The 17,180-nt window shown below is 43.0% G+C and overlaps 2 protein-coding genes and 1 long non-coding RNA gene across 12 annotated transcripts in view; 2 read left to right on the forward strand and 1 right to left on the reverse strand.

Annotated features, from left to right (window-relative positions):
- Positions 1–8,215, reverse strand: part of LOC149702121 (uncharacterized) — a 69,913-nt gene extending 61,698 nt beyond the window's left edge. For 2 of the 8 annotated variants that reach the window (XR_016381698.1, XR_016381694.1), the window contains exon 1: positions 7,927–8,100. This is a non-coding gene — a long non-coding RNA (uncharacterized LOC149702121). Of the gene's footprint in view, positions 1–7,926 lie in introns of all 8 variants that reach the window. The other 6 variants (XR_016381697.1, XR_016381695.1, XR_016381692.1 and 3 more) reach the window with 6 other exon arrangements.
- LOC149702126 (sorting nexin-13-like) lies at positions 292–4,935 on the forward strand. The gene is made up of 17 exons (XM_089865930.1): positions 292–340; positions 506–615; positions 682–877; positions 959–1,337; positions 1,408–1,580; positions 1,638–1,779; positions 1,848–1,963; positions 2,032–2,131; positions 2,216–2,271; positions 2,340–2,742; positions 2,808–2,842; positions 2,903–3,080; positions 3,140–3,285; positions 3,346–3,567; positions 3,635–3,859; positions 3,925–4,252; positions 4,336–4,935. Exons 2-17 carry the CDS (start codon positions 506–508, stop codon positions 4,650–4,652), a joined length of 3,126 nt encoding a protein of 1,041 aa, XP_089722056.1. The 5' UTR covers positions 292–340; the 3' UTR covers positions 4,653–4,935.
- Epac (Exchange protein directly activated by cAMP) overlaps positions 5,227–17,180 on the forward strand; it is a 30,583-nt gene continuing 18,629 nt past the window's right edge. For 2 of the 3 annotated variants that reach the window (XM_089865926.1, XM_089865927.1), the window contains exons 1-4: positions 5,227–5,702; positions 11,251–11,536; positions 11,615–11,757; positions 12,551–12,750. In XM_089865926.1, coding sequence (XP_089722052.1) covers positions 11,493–11,536; positions 11,615–11,757; positions 12,551–12,750 — 387 coding nt within the window. In that variant the 5' untranslated portion in view covers positions 5,227–5,702; positions 11,251–11,492. Of the gene's footprint in view, positions 5,703–11,250; positions 11,537–11,614; positions 11,758–12,550; positions 12,751–15,466; positions 16,142–17,180 lie in introns of those variants that run through there. The other variant, XM_089865928.1, reaches the window with a different exon arrangement.

Raw genomic sequence — 17,180 nt, forward strand, 5'->3', positions numbered from 1 at the left:
TTGCTCAAACCCATTGCTCAAACCTTGATGTATCACGGTGGCCTTGCTCTACATATGCGGCGAAACAGCACAGCTAGGGTTAGCGTGTCAAAAATCATACGTTCTTTAAATACGTTTAAATTTGACTATTAAATTATGAATAGCTACGAAAAATAATTAATAATATAATGATAATAATGAAAATCACTAGTATAGAATGTATATTTGTCTTTAGGATTTAACCGCAGAATTTTAAAGTACGATGTATTTATTTTTAAAGGGGGGGGGTTACAATTGGGGGGGGGGATAGTGCCGGCCCGCCCACCTTTTTATCATTAAAAATTATTTGTTTATTACACGCGTGAATATTAAATTAAAAATTAAAGCCTATTTTTAACCTACGCGTTAATTCGGGCTTTCTCAAGTCTATATTGTGAAAAATTACACATTAAAGTTCAAGTTGACGTGGAATGAAACTGTGATGAACGAAAATCCTACGTGATATTTTTTTAAAATTTTCTTTCAGATGATCTACGTTTGGAGATGGTTATTCATAGCCATGTTTTTATTTATACTAACTTTTGGTGTCAAAGCGTGCGCCGTAGCGATCGTATCATCGCTAGCGTGTCTGTTTGGGTAGGCAAACCCTGACTCGGACAAATGACACCAAACTTTAAAACGTTGATTTACCATTGATTGCAGCGTGCTGCTGTCGCTTTACAGCCGCCGTAAAAAGCACATTGACGAGAACGTGAGATCGTATTTGTCGGGAAACGTGGCCCTTCCCAGCCCAGTTTGCCCAAACCCAGTACAAATAACCCTAAATCCGGTCATCAAAATGCACAAACACGACAAGAGATTAACGGGCGCTATTATCATTGATGAACCGCTCCAAGAGGTGACGTTTCCCTGATTTCCACGAAAGTCTCGTTGCGATTGACGTCACAACTTGCTTGTCTTTTACGACGATTGCTTGCAGGTTATATTCTACGCGTTCCGAGATTACGTGTACGCCTGGTACCATCAGTTGTCGGGAAACGAAGATTTTCCGTTTTACATTCGCGAAACCGTTCAACAAGTAATAATCGCCAGCGCCAATCGTTCCAAAGAAGTCGAATGGGTGCATTACGCCACGACGCGCCTCGTCGACGATTTCGCCTCTCATCTGCGACTCTTTCGCAAAACGCAGGCCAAATTAAAGGAGGAGAAAATCAACACGGCGCCCTCGACGGCGGACGCCGCCGCCAGTAGTCCCGTTCCTAAGTCAAACCTACTCAACTACTTTTTCCAACTGGAAAACGCCATGGAGCGAAATCTCTGTCGAGAACTGGTCTGCACGTCGCAATCTCATCTAAATTGTAAGTCGTCATTGACCCCGACCGACGGTGGTCAGGTCAGGGTATGATAGAACTCGAAATCTTCTCGTAGCGTATCTTCAAGACTTGACGCAAGTACTCTTGTACTTGGTCCTTCCTCCCGAAGATTTCAATAACAAAGCTCTGAGGTTTTTCATCAGGGAAATCCTAGTCAACTGCGTTCTTTTGCCAATGATCGACCTTTTCACCGATCCCGATTACATAAACCAACTAATAGTCTGGCTGGTAAGATGTCCTTCCGCCCCCTCACCTTCCTCCAAACGTCTCTAACTTAACTTTCAGTGCAAGGAGAGTTTGCCGACGCCGGAAGCGTTCCTGATGGTCCTAAGAAGTACCGACTGCGCTGACGAACTGCAAGCCGTTAAAGAAAGAGTCAGTCACGAGATCGCCGTACTCAGGTCCAAAGACACTGGTGGAGATTTCGGTAAGTCTATCCTATCCGAAACATTAAGGGGGTCTCTCCGGTTTGACGCTGACCACTCGTGTTTGAAGACGCGGAAATCAAGCAACAATTGAGCAGTTTGATCTACGTCAAGAAAGCCGTTGACGCCAGACTGAGGAGGTTGCAGGAAGGCAATCTGGACACGGATTCGAGCGGCATACCCACGGTACGTTCTATTCTACTCGCTATCGACGCGATTGAAGGATTGAATAGTTGCCGTCTGTCTATTTCCAGGAGATAGACTGGAAGAAACTGACTGAACCGGGAACGAGACTCTTCATGCTTCCATTCGATGTCATTCTCACTAATAACATTGCCCTTCATTACTTCATCGGTAAGTAATCCATCCTTAATTACAACCATGTCCTCAATGTCCCGCCCGCCTTCTAAAAAGCGCCTTCCTTTAAATTACCGGCAGAGTTCATGACCAATAAAAATGCTCAAGGTTTAGTATTCTTCTACCACGCCATAGAGGTGCGTACTTGTTCTTGTAGTATTTCTACTTAAGTATTAACCAAGCGCGCGTGGGCGGGCATTATCAGGGATACAAAGTTTCGGCGGAACAGCAGCTATCATCGGTTCATTTAGCGCGCATCACGAAAGTATCCGCGGAAGACGACGTCCCGTCAAACTCTTCGGCAGCTCCCATTTGTCCTTCGGTCGACTTGGAAGGCTTGAGGGACGCGGCGCGCCACATTTACGAATTGTTCCTGTCGGAGAAAGCGTCTTTGCGAGTCAAACTCGAGGACAATCTCCTGAAGAAGTTGGTGCTTCGATTAAAGACTGAGAAACCTAACGAGACTTGGTTCGAAGACGTTCAAGCCAGAGTCTACGAGATGATGCAAGAAGATCAGTATTTGGGAGCCTTTCGAAGGAGTTCCGGCTACGTCAAGTTACTGGCCGAATTGGATTTGCTCAAAGATCAAGGCAGATCCGACGAGGATGGTAAGTGAGCCAGCCTCATTCGTTTCGCGACATTTTCACCCCTGACCATCGCGTTGTACTTGTAGAAATCTCTCTGGGGTCCAAAGCGGGAGTTAAGAATGTAAGTAAACTGACACAGTGTCCCGGGGACCGCGTTCCTACTCTTATTAATCTCTTTTAGCCTTCGGACGATGGTTCTTTGAGTCAATTTGACAACTTGAGCTTGAGTTCATCGGAACCGGACGAGGACGGAGTTTCAATTGGTAGCGGGGAGAAGTTATTGGACATCGAAGCGGCGCAAGCCATTGAAGAAATCAACCACGAGGATTTTATCATTACCGCCACTATATATAATACGGGTAAGTTATCCGTAAGTATTTGGTAAGTACTTGAAAAGTTCAACGCGTCGTCTTTGCAGGAATAATGCACAATAATGGTAGTCAATACGCGGTTTACGCCATATCGGTCGTGATACAAAGAGTTTCCACGGGTGGCACTGAAAAGTGGTGCATCGTCAGACGCTACTCTGACTTCCACGCTTTCCATTTGGCCCTGATGGAAAAGGTAAGCTTGAAAACGGACGCGTCCTGGCTCGAGAGTAACTCGGGCTCGTTCCATTCTCAGTTTCCTAGTCTTTCAAGCGTCGTACAATTTCCGGGCAAGAAGACGTTCAACAACTTGAGTCGTCAATTCCTGGAGAAGCGAACGCACTTGCTGAACACGTACCTTCAAACGTTGCTGTCTCATCACACGCTGTCCAGTCATAAAGGCTTACAAGCCACCATATTCCATTTCCTGGAACCGGGAATGTACGACACGCGTCAAAGAAGACAGTTTTCCAAAGCCGTGAGTCCTAACCATCCATCCTTTATCGTTAATGGTGGTCGCCTGACCCGGGTCGCTTCCATTCTAGATGGGAACATTAGTTAGTCCCTTGAAACATTCCATGAAGTCAGTCGGGGAACGAGTCAAAACGATGCCCGACGCGCTCTTTGACGGCATCAAGGATGGCTTGACCAAAGTCTTAGGAGGGGGCGGGGCTCCCGCCGGAGTTTCCAAAGTACTGCCGGGAGCTTTCAACCCGGCAGGATTCCCGTTGGGAGGCAGTGAGAAAGTCGCCGCTGGATTAGATATAGAGGTCAGTTGGACTTTGTTCTTTTATTCAAGGTGGTCACGATGACCGGCTTCGTTTTTCTTCATCAGGGCGACGACAACATTCCTTTGCGAATCGTATTGTTATTAATGGACGAAGTGTTTGATCTGAAGAGCAAGGACCAATGGTTCAGAAGACGAATCGTCGTCCTGTTGAGGCAAATCATCAAAGCGACGTACGGCGACACCATCAACCGGAAGATCCTGGACTACGTCGGATGGCTGACTTCGGCCGAACAATTCGCGGAGTACGTCAAGTCATTTCGACAAAGTTTCTGGCCAAACGGCTCGATGGCGCTTCCTCAACCGGAACGGGACAATCACACGCGCATGAGAACGCGCGTCGCTGCCAAAATGATCCTACTTTCATCGATACCTGGTAAGGGGGACTGACGCCCGTCTTCGGGTGACGTCACGCGGCGTCAAAAGGGGAATATTAAATTAGTTTTGACGCGTTTTCAGACGAATTAAAGCACGTGATTGGAAGCGAAACGACGCGTAAGGGTGTCCTTTCCATCTTCGAAATGTTCCAGCAACGCGACTTGAACCGTCGTCTGCTAGTCGTTCTAATGGAGGGAATACTCGAGATGCTTTTCCCGGACAATTACTTGCCCGAGCTCTTTCGCCGTCTGCATTCCGTCTCGACGTCGACGACGACGAACGAAACCATTTTGAAATCTTCGCGCTGCCCAACCCCCAACCCCCCGGGGGGTGCCGCTGCCGCCCCCGAAAAAGGCTCGGTGGCCAATCAAAACGAGAAAGGCGTCTCGCAAAGATGACGTCATTCGCTCGATCCTAGCGCCAATGAATAACGGTGGCCAAAAATAACGTCGTTATGTTTTCTCTCCCCCTTTAATCCCGTGTTTTGTAACAACGTCGGTCTTAATTATTTTAATAGTAATTAGGAAAAATTTAGTAATTGCTAATTTTGTAAATAATTACCGAAGAAAAATGAGTGTATTTAATATATAGTATTTTAAAAAATTGTACACGTAGGGTTTGATAAAATAATCCTACAATGTAATCTATTCGATAAATATATCGCGTTCATCATGGTCAAAACCTCGTCTTTCATTAATAGTTTGTTTCAGGAACGGTCACTTCAAATGGACAGTCGCCCTGGGTAAGTCAAATTTATTCCCCCGTTTAATAATCCCCCCCCCTCCCCAAAATCCCGAGATAAGCCTAACTTCCGGTCATAGAGAAGAAAGGTGGATTATCACCATAAATTTTTGTACGCCTAGTCCTCTCCACCACCTTTGTTTTGACGTTTGCAAAGTCTACTCTGTGTATATATTATATTGACCCTCGGACGGATATAAGTAAACTGGCGCCAGTGACATCTAGCGAGGCATTTCGGCGGCGTTAGCGTTTGGCGCCGTCGTGTAACTCGAGATTCAGTTTGAGCGCGAACGGCTTTCGGTGTAGTTAGACGCGGGAAACCTCCGCGGGATGAGGAAGCGTGTTCTCTCTGATTTCAGTCTCATCTTCCTTTTAAACCGATTTGGACTTTATTTATTTCCGCGTGCAAGTACTTCCGTAAAATGATTGATTAAGTTATTATAAATTGCGGACGAAATGCTGGTGGCCACATTCGGAATTTAACAAAGTGAGGCTTAAGGAAAGGGCCATTTATTTTGGCGCGAAGTAAACTCAACCTTGACCCTGGATTAAGTAAGGAGCGTCTGAAAATTCATCCCCAGGAAGATAACTCCGGGGGCTTAATCCCCGCCGTCCCTTTACAGAATAACTCAGCGCCCCATCGAACCCCCCCCCCCCCTCAGTTCATTCAAATTGTAATTGGGAAACGCAACTGCGTTCAATTAATCGTAAGTTTTTCTCAGTTTTATATTCTCGCTTTAATTTAAGTGCAGTTAACCTTTTAATATTTTCACATTATCCTCCTGACCTTTCGGAGGGAAATAATAATTATTCATTTAAAGCTATAGATTTGTTAGAGATTTTAAAGTTTTTTAAAATTTAGTCCTAATTTCAATATCCATGTTTTAACGCTACCATCAAGTTTTTTTCACGGGTTTTTTCAAAGGAACGGGCGCTTCACAAAATCAAATTTCGTGCAAATCGGGAAAGATTATTATTAGGCCAAAAATAGGCCTAACCTGAATGTTGATAAAAGTATTGATATTTAGGTCAAAATCATCAAAACTGGACTGAAATAGATATAATAGATCAAAAATAGGCGTATCGCAAGTTTCTACGAACCATTCAATTATGAATATTGATATTTAGGTCAAAATAGGCCTATGAATCATTGAGCTCCGCGTTTGTAATCGTGATTAGACGCGACTTTTTCTTACAAGCGTTTTTAGCTAAAAAATGGGATACTTTTAAATCAATTCCTAGCTTCGTTAAAAAAAACAATCCAGGCGATTTTTGGTCGAGTCCGGGAGTTGAGAGTCTGAAGGGTTGACTTCCGAGTATCGTTAGTCCGTGGGGAGGATACACGCCTTTAATTAGGCTTAAAAGCGACTTCGGGGGAGACACTGTACTCATTAAGACGACACCCCACCCCCTGCCCCTCTGCTGGTATAAACCACCACCCCGATCAATAGAGCCACCTCGCACCCACCCATTCCCGGAATAATTTTTAAGTAGATCCTAGATAGCCCCCCCCCCGGTAATATTCAATGTAAATTTATTCTGATAAAAACGACAAGCCGCTCAAATGGTACGGACTGTACAAATGTAAAAGATGAGAAGGCCCTCGGGTTACAGTGGCGGTGGTCGAGTGCAGGGGGGGGGGGGTTACATAAAATCAATGGTAAGGTACAAAGAAAGAATCTTCTGTTTTTCTATCAGACGGATAAAAATATCCTTTATAGGAAAAGATGGATATTTTGGTCTATTTATCGTTTATTGTACTGTACGTGCCCTCCCCCCCCTCGGTACTGGTATTATTAATGCTAGAGTTACGTAAATTGCGAAGAACCCCTCGACCATATCAAATAAGTGATTAAGATGGACAAGAACCTTGCTTGTCTTAAATATATAAAATTTTAGCCTCGTTCTCGATTTTACCGAGTTACCCTTGGCGCTACCCGCACCCGCACCTTCGCAGTTGAACTAGCCAATAAACGCCATGTTCTCGATGCCCGAAGGTGATCTATCCCGAACTAGTACTTTTTCGGGTTTCCATTTAAAGAGAGTGCTGTCGAGTGGCGTTGCCCACACACGCTCTAACCACGATAAACGAGGAAGCGAAAGTCCAAAGAGAGATCGAGTCAGACCCTAGACTTTGGCCGAGGCTTAAGGCTCGTTCGTTCTTTCTAGCGAAAGCCCATTCATTCAGGCCTGGGTGGGCTCTCTGAGCGAAACACCCATCCCTCCCATCACTATAGTACTCGACAGACCCTGCTAGAAGGTGAGAGAAAATCCTTTTTCTTTCAATTCGTAGCCAGATTTCTTAGGAGGATTGATGGAGGCCAATATTTCCCCCTAACTTAGTGAAGGATTGCTTAACTTATGATTAACGACAATTTATTTATAAAAGCTAGCGACCATAAGTTCACTAACTACGATGCTGAAAGTCACTTAAGAATAGAGCTATCTCAGAAGCCTTAGTGTGACGTCACCCATGCTATTTGCCCGTAGAACCAAAGCGGTACCAAACATGGCCGCCCACTGCCAAAGCTAAGCCCGTGACGTTTTACCTAGGCACTGACGTCACAACTGAGATAGCTCTATAAATTATAATCGTTAACAACTGGTAGTCGTCTTTTTTCACAAACACGCGTGTACCGCGCTGAAAACATTTCTACAGGCGTTCTATGGAAAACCCATAATAACGGGTGACCCCTATAAGTTTGCTTTCCCGATAGACTCAATACTCGTTAGAGATATTGTTAAAAATAATTAAAATATTATTCTTTTGAAAAAAAGTGAGGAGGGGCATTGTTAAAAAAGTGTTAAAATCTCGTTTCTACTTGAATATCTTACGTAAATGACGCGATAAGGGAGTTTTATAATAATCTAGAATTATTTAGTTTTGAACTTCATTTTAAATCCTCGTTATTAAAAAAAAATATTACTCACAGTTTAGGGATGAAAATCCAAGCATCGGACGAGTTAATTTCAATCAAAACTTATTGGTTATCGTTCGTTACTTTATTTTCTATAAATTCTATTTTTAAAAGTTTCTAGTCGCGAGCCGTGACACGACTTGTAAAGTTCGGTAGCCAAACCCTTCTAATGCCTAAGCTACTCAAGCCCCAAAACTAACTCTTCCAGTTTTTCGTACCCCTCTGGGGTAAACCCCCCAATTTCTTAGAAACCACTGCCTTGAAAAACATTCCATAGTTACTTTTGGCTTTTTGGGGGCTCAATAAAACCCCCTTCAAGGACACTGGTACCCCCCTCCCCCCGCAACCCGACTGTAACTAAAAGAGGCAAATTGCTATTTCAATTTAAAACCGAACAACAGGGAACGTGGGAGTGGGACCGCTCGGTACTTTTAGCACTATAGTGAGAGAGATTGCACCACCTTGGGAAAGATCTTATCTACGTGAACGTGGACAGACCGTCGCCATGTTGAAATTTTCTCTCGTTATTTACACAAAGGATTATTTGGACTAGGAGGATTGATACCATTTGGCTGCTGGTGTTATAACACGAGGAGGTCTGCCCTTGATTGGAGTCAAAAGCCAGGCCTCCTCACTTAAATACAGAGTATGAATCCTCCTAGGCGTAGTCTGAAAACTATGTGTATCAGTAGTGTATAATGACTAGTGTCTACTTTTGTATCAAAAGGGCTTCATCGTGTATTTAATATTTTATTTTCGTGTAAAATACAGTCGTAGCTTGAGCCTGCACACCAACCTAATCCCATTTTATGAACAGATAAGACTGGCCCGGATTACTTTCGGGATTATTCAATCGAGAACCCCCCTCACACACTTACCAAAATCTTGGATCAACTAAATCAAGCGCTTAACTTTTAGTTTTGCCAGTGAATGGCAACGACTCACCAGCGAGTAACGGAAATTAGAAATTTGGCGGGAGAATTTGTAGATTTATTTCGTCCAAGACTGTTACTGTAATTGAATGCCGATAAGCCCTCGGTATCGACAAATTTATTTTACTCCTTCGTTTGTTTTCCGATAACCCGGCTCCCATTCGAGGGGATAATCACTCGTAATTAAATTTGTTGAAAAATATCTTTGTTTAATGCAAAATATTTTGAAAGGTGGTTTCCCTCTCGGAATGGTGGTGGGGGCGTTTGGTAGTTAGGTATTCGCACGTGCACCCACGTCCATCGTTTCGAGCAAGCGTGTACCTATATAATTCTCCCCTAAACTGGCCACCAGAAGAGTGGGGGCAAGTAGGGGGGCATCCCCACGTGTTTCAAAACAGGGGGGCTTTAGTATACAGTCTTAAAAGGGGATTTTAATTGGAATTTTCAAATTCGTTACATCGCTACTGGTTTGGTGGTTCCCGTCGGAGATTTTAAGGAGGAAGGTGGGGGGGGGGCTTTAAACACGTACTCTAATGGATAAACAGAAGACCATTTATGGAACCACGCGTTAAATTCAATTTACAAAACGTTAAAGGAATAGTCTCGGTTACCTTTTGCACTATGACCCTCATACCTCTATTATTTATCAAGGACGTGATTTAAGACAAAGAATGACACAATGGCTCTCCAATTATTATTATTATTTTTTATTACGGCTTGCTGAGAGTGACGTTACGTAATATAAAGATGTTTCGCGATGGTCTTGTGTAGACAGGGACTAGATAGAGGGGGGGGGGGGGTTAGGATGCTTGAACATCCGTAAAGACGCTTCCGAAACTGGTCTGAGGGGGAGCGGGTGGGTGAAAGAAGCTTTTTCTTCCGGTGCAGGGATCTAGTGGCCATTTTTATGCGAAAGTAAATGACGTGGGAGTTCCTGAAATGTTTTCCCCGACGCTTTATTTCCTCTTTCTCTCTCTCTCTCTCTCCCTAGCAGCACCGCTACCAGAGCGCAGAGTGCTGGTCCACCCCAGTTTGCTCTTAGCCTAGAGAGGGAAGATTGCTAAAAGGGGGCCCAGATTTTATTGTTTTACTTACTGATAACGACAACTGGCTTGTCGCGTCCTTTTTCAAGAGACACACTCCTCCCCTACTCCCTTCGATGGACTAATAAACAAGGGTATTAAACCAGAACGATTCGGAAACTTTTTTTATAACCGTCAAATGACCTGACTAAATGTAACTCGAGCGTTCATTCGAGCAAATATTGTCCAGTATATATGTATATAGGTGATTACCAGTCCTTTGTTTATTAGTCCATATTTTCTATTTTATCAGTCGAGCGTTTTCCGTGTCAATACGGCTTAAGCGCATTTTTAGTTCAGTTTGAAAAGAATAAAGTTTTGTCGAAATTCGAAATTTTATTTTGTGTAGATTTATAAAATTTTTTTTCAAACCATAAGTAATCGATTGAACGACACTGCACGTAGAGTGCAAATTTCTTGAATGTTTCGCGCTGTAGTATGGGTTCTTATCAGTTTATAAGCGAGCTGCGCGATCTTAACTTAAAATCGCAATTCCGAAAAGCTAAATGTTTTTCCAATGTGTTTAACCATAATATAAACGCGGACAATTTCAATAAGGCTCAAAGTGGGAAGCCAAAGCCTCTGATTTAATACATTTTGGCACGAAAGGCGACGCTCGTCGGTACGTAACGGGTAGGTAGTTCTTAACGGTAAGACTTACGCAACGTAAAAGGTCACCACCACCAACCGCCACCACCAGTAGCGGCGGCAGCGGCAGCGTTGTTCCCCCGATGGGCTAGCTGAGTCTCTTTAGAGTGGGGCTTTTCGGCACTACCTTGATTCCCCGGGCCTAATCGGGAGTGGCGTCGTTGTCATAGTAACGCGCGTTTTGGCCCCCAGTCATAGCCCACTCGTCATTATGTGTCCCCGCTGCCATCAAGACTTAGGATATACACCGTCCTAGTTACCTACCAGACTATGTCTATCTCCCAGCAGCGATGCCTCGGCATATCCTATATTCCCTCTCAACGGCGCCACTTGTCTCTAGCTTCCAACGAGAAATCCCAGCCCAGGTTGGCTCCGTCTTTGTGGTCTAGCGTCCAGGGTGGGGGGACGAGGGGGTAGTCTTCTATTAGTCTCCGTAGTCACGTTTTTGGTTTCCGTTACACTTATGGACAATGTACGAAAGACCATATTGGTTAAAAGGACTTCCGCCTTAACCCGAAATGAAATATAAGGGATTATTTTGTGGATTTGAAATAATGAACCCCAATGTCAATGTATTTTTCCCCAATCTCGTAAGACTGATAGTAAAGTGTTTCAATTTCTAACTTTAGATTCATTATAAAGTTTTCAACTCAATTTTTATCTTTAATATTTCAGGAGTTGCTTTTCAATTAGACTACTTTGGAAATGTTGTTACCTCGTAAAGGTTTCGATTTGACTTGACGCATGACGGACGATCGGTGTCTGCTGCGGGACAGGCTTCGGTGGCCCTGGCCGAAGGGAGACTATATCGTTAAGACCAAGCTTAGCACCTTCAATCGCAGTTGCGGGAAAGAGGACGGGAGAATAAGGAAGAGAAAGTTCTACAAACAAAGACGATTCACCCGACGGCAGCTCAGATGATCATCATGGTGTCAGAGTGGGTCAGCTGCATGGACAAGAGGTAACGAATCGAGATCTTAAGCCGGGCCCGATCGGACGTCTGGTTAATAATAAGGCATTCGTTCTTTCTTTGTGGTAGGCCTTCGGAACGGTCGGAGACGGACTTGGAAATCATCCAAGACCGTCTGCGTCATATCAAGGCGTTCGAGCGCCTCCATCCGTCACTGCTGCAGCAGATCTGCTATTACGGCTACTACGAAGACCTCGAAAGGGGAGTCACTCGTAAGTATATCTATAATTAAGTACGGTTTTTAAACCGTGGCCATCGGTCCATACTTCATACGGCGCCAGAAGTAAAGTTTGGTTCGGCAAGTAGTCGTCGTCGTTGAGTTTTAAGAGTCCCTGGACAGGCGTTAGCGCGCGTTCTTCCAAGCGAGCAGCCAGAACCTTCTCCTCCGACTCTGGGGAAATAACGTATTCGCTGTTTTTCCACTTCCTAGCTCGCCTTCTCTCTCTCTGTCTCTGTGCACGCTAGATGCATGGTACTTTTCAGACACGCACTTGTGGGTGGGGGAGGGGGGGCGTAAGTGCCTTTTATAAGTCAAAGAATCCGAGCAAATAGGAATTGGACGGGATGTTGCCGCGGCCAAAAATATTTTCCCAATCCCTGGCTGCTAGGGACGGACGGACGGGCCGGCTCTTTCAATTGATTTCATTGATCTGTTGCTAGTTTCCTATTGCTTTTAAGACGCGTCAATGCGCCTTTTCACCCAACTATGACCCCATCGCCCCCGAAAACGAAATCCGTTTCGTCCCTAAAAGTATCTTTCGACTTCTCTCGAGAATAACCTTCTAGCGCGCCCCTCCCCCGGAATTGTCTTTGATGCAACGTTAAAATTCCATTAAATTTGCCACTGCGAGATAGTGGTGGACAGACTGATGATAAGACGCTGTCAAAGGCTTTTAGATTGACAATTAAATTCAGCTCCTACTATTGACATTATCATATAGTAACATTTAGTTTAGAAAGACACGAATCTTTATTTATCGAGTTATTATTGTTGTTTGTTGCCAGTATTTCGGCAAGGTGACCGAGGTAACAATTGGTACGCCGTGTTGACGGGCTCGTTGGACGTGCAGGTCTTGGCCGCTCAACACCATCACAGACCGACCATCAACGAGAGTTTTAGCAGCGGACCGGGACCCCCGAACGCCCCCTCTCGCGTTAATGACGCCGCAAAGTCCAAAATCGTCAAGCCCAATCAAGCTCATCAGGTAAGCCCTTACCTTGTCTCTTTCGATCATTTTTAATACTAAGGTTCATCGCGTCGGTGACCTTTATATTGTTTATAACGTGAATGATCAAACAGCGCGATCGAGATTATTTGATTTTATAACCTTGACAATATCAAACAATCGTTCCGTGATAAAATATTTGTTAACAATTTCGTTTCTAAGGCTGTAAGCCTTTTGGGCCAATAGAACATTAGCGGTTTATGGTAGAGAAAACGCCCCCTTAATTGCGTGTAGATAACTCAATCGTAGCGACGATCGCGGAGTTTGAAAATATTATTCTCATTTGTTACAGTAAACTTATCAATGATATAGTAGTATCTGAGAAAAATAATTTATCGGTGGAATTTCTGCCCACAAGCCAAATAATTTTTCTTTTGTAATTTCAATCTTAATTTTTAATTTTACACGTAATTTTAATTACGGTAAAATTTAAGAAACGGCACCAAAACCCCTGTCCCTGTCCCTGTCCCTGTCCCTGTCCCTGTCCCGGACGCGTCCGCGAAACGAACGCTTACGATGAGAGAGAGAGGGAAACCGGTCGCGTCCGCGAAACGTACGCTTACGATGAGAGAGAGAGATCGCTAGCGTACGCGGTGGCGATACGAAGCTCCGCGTAGAGAGAGAACTGCCTGCCTGGTATATTAGTGAGAGGGGGAAGAGGGAGAGGGGGCATCCCGCTCGGAGAGAGAGGAAAGAAAGGTAGTTTAAATCTCGCGGGCTTTTTTGAGTGAAGGGAAACAAGATGATAATTTTCGTGCACTACTGCACTTTTTTAATTTTACACGGAATTTTATTCCGTTAAAATTTAAGAAACGGCACCATGCGCGTGATACATCAGAGATTATGCTGAATGGTTAGGTTAGGTTAGGTTAGGTTTCGTAAAATAGAGGGGACGGTTTACGGTCATAGTGATTTCTGGTTTAGGGGATCCAGGATTTGGTTTTAGATACATTATTTGATTCGTATGGTTTTGAAAAATTATACTTTAGTGGGGTGCACAATTTAGTTTCATTAATATTATTTGAAATGTGACGTTATTAGAAATTAAGGGGATACACGATTGCGTTTCAGAAATGTTTTTAGTTGTACGATTTATTGGAGATCAACTATACGGGGGGTCACGTGAGCCGTGTAAAATTACTATTAAGGCCCAGCCCTTGGGCCATCTTGTTTTTTTCGGCCGCGGAACTTTCTATCTAATTTGTACGCTATTGAAATTTTTTAACCCAAAACTCGTTCGATCGCTTCGGGGTTTAAGTCGGTCCCGTTTCCTTTTCGTCTCTCTTCGATTATTCCCGGACTATTTTTTACCATTACCGGTATTTATATTGGAGTATACCTCCGCGTAATCATCACCCCCCAGTGAATTCTTTATCGACATGACCCCGAAATATGTTTAAGAAAAAAAATATTCCGAAATTGAATAAAAGTTGTCCGAGCCACTTTCACTAGGCTAAAAGGAAAAATCGAAAGTGGAACTTTGTAAGACTCGAGTCCTATCTGGCTTGACAGTTAAGCCCGGCCTACAATCAACCTGGCTTTATAATGGAACGTTATGGACAAGTGATAATGTCGCGAGAAAAGGGGAATTTTTTTTATTATTATTAGGTATATCATCGAGATAAAAAACTTTGCGCAATTTTTTGGGGTTTTGTTCAAAAATTGAGCGCGCGTTTCTCTTCGCGTCTTCCTAAGAGTAGTCTGTTTTATCGTGTTTTGTTTTAAAGGAAAATCAGAAGCGAATAATTGAAAGTTTTTAACAGAAACGTAACTATAGTGTATTTGAAAGGGAAATTATTTTGCAATCGGAATTTCTTCATATACGAAACCGAATTGATATTTTATCGTAACACGTGTTCGAGATAGGGGAGTTGGGAATGGTAGACGTTTAGAAGCGTGACACGGCGACGATGAGAAAGCGTACAGTGATGACGTTTATCTCGTATAGGCTTGGCAGTCGCGTTGAAGGTTAGACTAGACGCGAGAGTCGTTCTTCCCTAGTTAATAAAATATTACAGTTCCATTGTTTGGCGCGCTTTAATGAGAAAGCGCTTTTTTTAATTCGTTACGAGAAGATTGCGGATCGAGGGGAAGGAACTGGCGTAAAAAGTTCAACCCAACCCGACCACCGCCATATAGGAATTAGAAACTAGTTCCGCGGATCTCACCAGAGAGATCGCTAGTGAAAGTGTTCCCGATCGCGTCTTATACTTATTTTGGGTAGAGAGTTAGTTAATTCGCGAGAACAACTATAGAAAAATGTGCCACTTGTTTTGGTTGTACCGTGATTGCCAAGCTGAACTTGACCAGGGGTCAAAATGGTGGTGACTCGGAATTAGTGACGTGTATAGCAGCGTGTTCGATTTTACGACGCACGAAGTTTGCCTTAAGATTAAGTTTTGACAATATTAATGAATTTTTAATATTATTTTTGGCACTCGGGGGAAAATACTGCTGCAAGTTCTTGATAGAGGGGTTATCAATAGGTCGCCGTACAGTCTACCGCCGTCTATTTTGCACGCTTGATTCGCCACTTTGAGGACGATAGGAGAAGGGGAAGGGGTGGGGGTCTATTTATCTTGTTGAAGAGGAGTTCAATCGAGGATGAGAAAAAAAATGAATATCAGCTTGTATTTGCGAGATTAAGTTAGCTATAGGACGATGCTTTTGTATCATTCGTATTATATCGCGCTGGCTGGTTGGGAGCCGCCACTATCGGCTTGGCAAAAACGCTCGAGTGTAGATCCCGCTGAGAAGGAAATAATGAATACGATTAGGATATCCGTTGCTTGGTGCGGGAGTCTCTCGTAACTGACTGACTCTAAATCGTGTACGCCGCTAGTTTAGTATCCCAGGAAGTTGTTTGTCAGAACAGACGCTCGCCCAACAATCTCTTAGTATTATTAGTCATTTCTACTTGACGTTTTAATCGTCATTAAATTTAATCTCATTCAACTCGTGTGTGATTAATTGAGATTTTGAAAAAAATATGGATGGACAAAATCGGTGATGAACGTCAGTCAAGATGATCTAGATTAAAATTAATTTTCCGCCCCCCCCCGTTTAATTTAGATTAAAAAATGGATAAGCGTTACTTTAGAGCGTAATGCGGGCTACGTTTTGAAACAAATTTCGTCGAAATCGGCCCGTTATTAAGAAAGTTATTCGCGAAAAAGTGAAAAGTGCGCGATTAAGCGATAAATTTGGTGGGTTCGTATCGATTGGAATGGCGTGTCCGGGTGACCCCAGTCGACCTTTGGTGGTTCGCGCCGCCAAAGCCTTGTGCGGGGCGCGCGCCCATTGTACCAGGAAGAAAAACCGGAGTTATACTTTGCATTTGAAAGCCGTTACCAACAAACCATCGAGACCGGTGAGACAAAAAACATGTTTATTTCGTAGGTGGGCTGGAACCGTGAAAACATTATATTGTGTTCCCTCACGAGAATTCGTTTCAATCTATCCTGAATCTTGACCAGGGAGAACCATTGACGAGTCATTGTCGTTTTAGCCTAGAATTTCCGCTTCGTAAGCCAATATTCGTAAAACATTGAATATATTCTTGGTAACAGTATTGTTGTAGATTATTATTGACTTAACAAGCAGGTGATGATATTTGCGATATACCAGTACGTGTATTTAGTATAGACACAGCTAGATCTGGGGTGAAACGTGATGGTCGTTTTGTTTTTTTCGAATTCTTAGGCTTATAAAACGAGGTTTCATATTCAGAAAAATCCGAATATTAATTTCCCCTTTGAGCTATTTAAAATATTTCCGAAGCATTTAATTATTTTAATTACATTTAAATTAGTACAACTAGAGTTAATTGATTCGACGCTTCTGGGTGTGAAAATTCATGATCCGAATATAAATTATGTTTAATGAACATATTTTAATATTAATATAGGGAGTTATTAAAATTTATGCGCCTTTAAAAGGACTACATCTTTTTACTCGATGGATTTTAATCTGAACCCCTTAAACGCCTTAGAATATAGTATTTAATGCCTTTTTTAGCAATTATAAAACCGTAAAAGATCTCAAATTGTCACTTTTCTAAATTACTCAATCTGATGTTATCATAAACAGATTGCAATTTGTCCTCGCGTACAAAGATCAATATTTTCGATAATTAATTGGTAGTGAGTGACTAAGGGCTGAAATTAACCACGTATCTACGCCTAAAAGTGAAATCCCCTCGCTATAGTTTCGTAACAGCCGGGAAAGTTAATTAAGCGAGTTGGAAACTAATTGGAGACGCCGAAATTTTTATCGATCGGATCGGGAAAAAATAATAAACCTTCAATTTTTATTAGGCCCTATAGGGAAGGAATATTTTAAAATGCTTATTGCCTCTTAATACTTATAATTAATGATTTAATTAAGCTTTCTCAAGTTAAGTAATTTAA

This window comes from Phalangium opilio, unplaced genomic scaffold, assembly GCF_054372755.1.
Source record: "Phalangium opilio isolate 3A_F unplaced genomic scaffold, DU_Popi_V2 ptg000017l_1, whole genome shotgun sequence".
Taxonomy (NCBI): Eukaryota; Metazoa; Arthropoda; class Arachnida; order Opiliones; family Phalangiidae; genus Phalangium; species Phalangium opilio.

What these genes read in the sequence shown, in the direction of transcription:
- LOC149702126 (XM_089865930.1), top strand. Translation starts at nt 506, where the DNA reads ATGATCTACGTTTGGAGATGGTTATTCATAGCCATGTTTTTATTTATA. An exon ending in CCGCTGGATTAGATATAGAG is followed by an intron (nt 3,860 to 3,924) that starts GTCAGTTGGACT and finishes TTTCTTCATCAG; the next exon opens with GGCGACGACAACATTCCTTT. An exon ending in CCTACTTTCATCGATACCTG is followed by an intron (nt 4,253 to 4,335) that starts GTAAGGGGGACT and finishes ACGCGTTTTCAG; the next exon opens with ACGAATTAAAGCACGTGATT.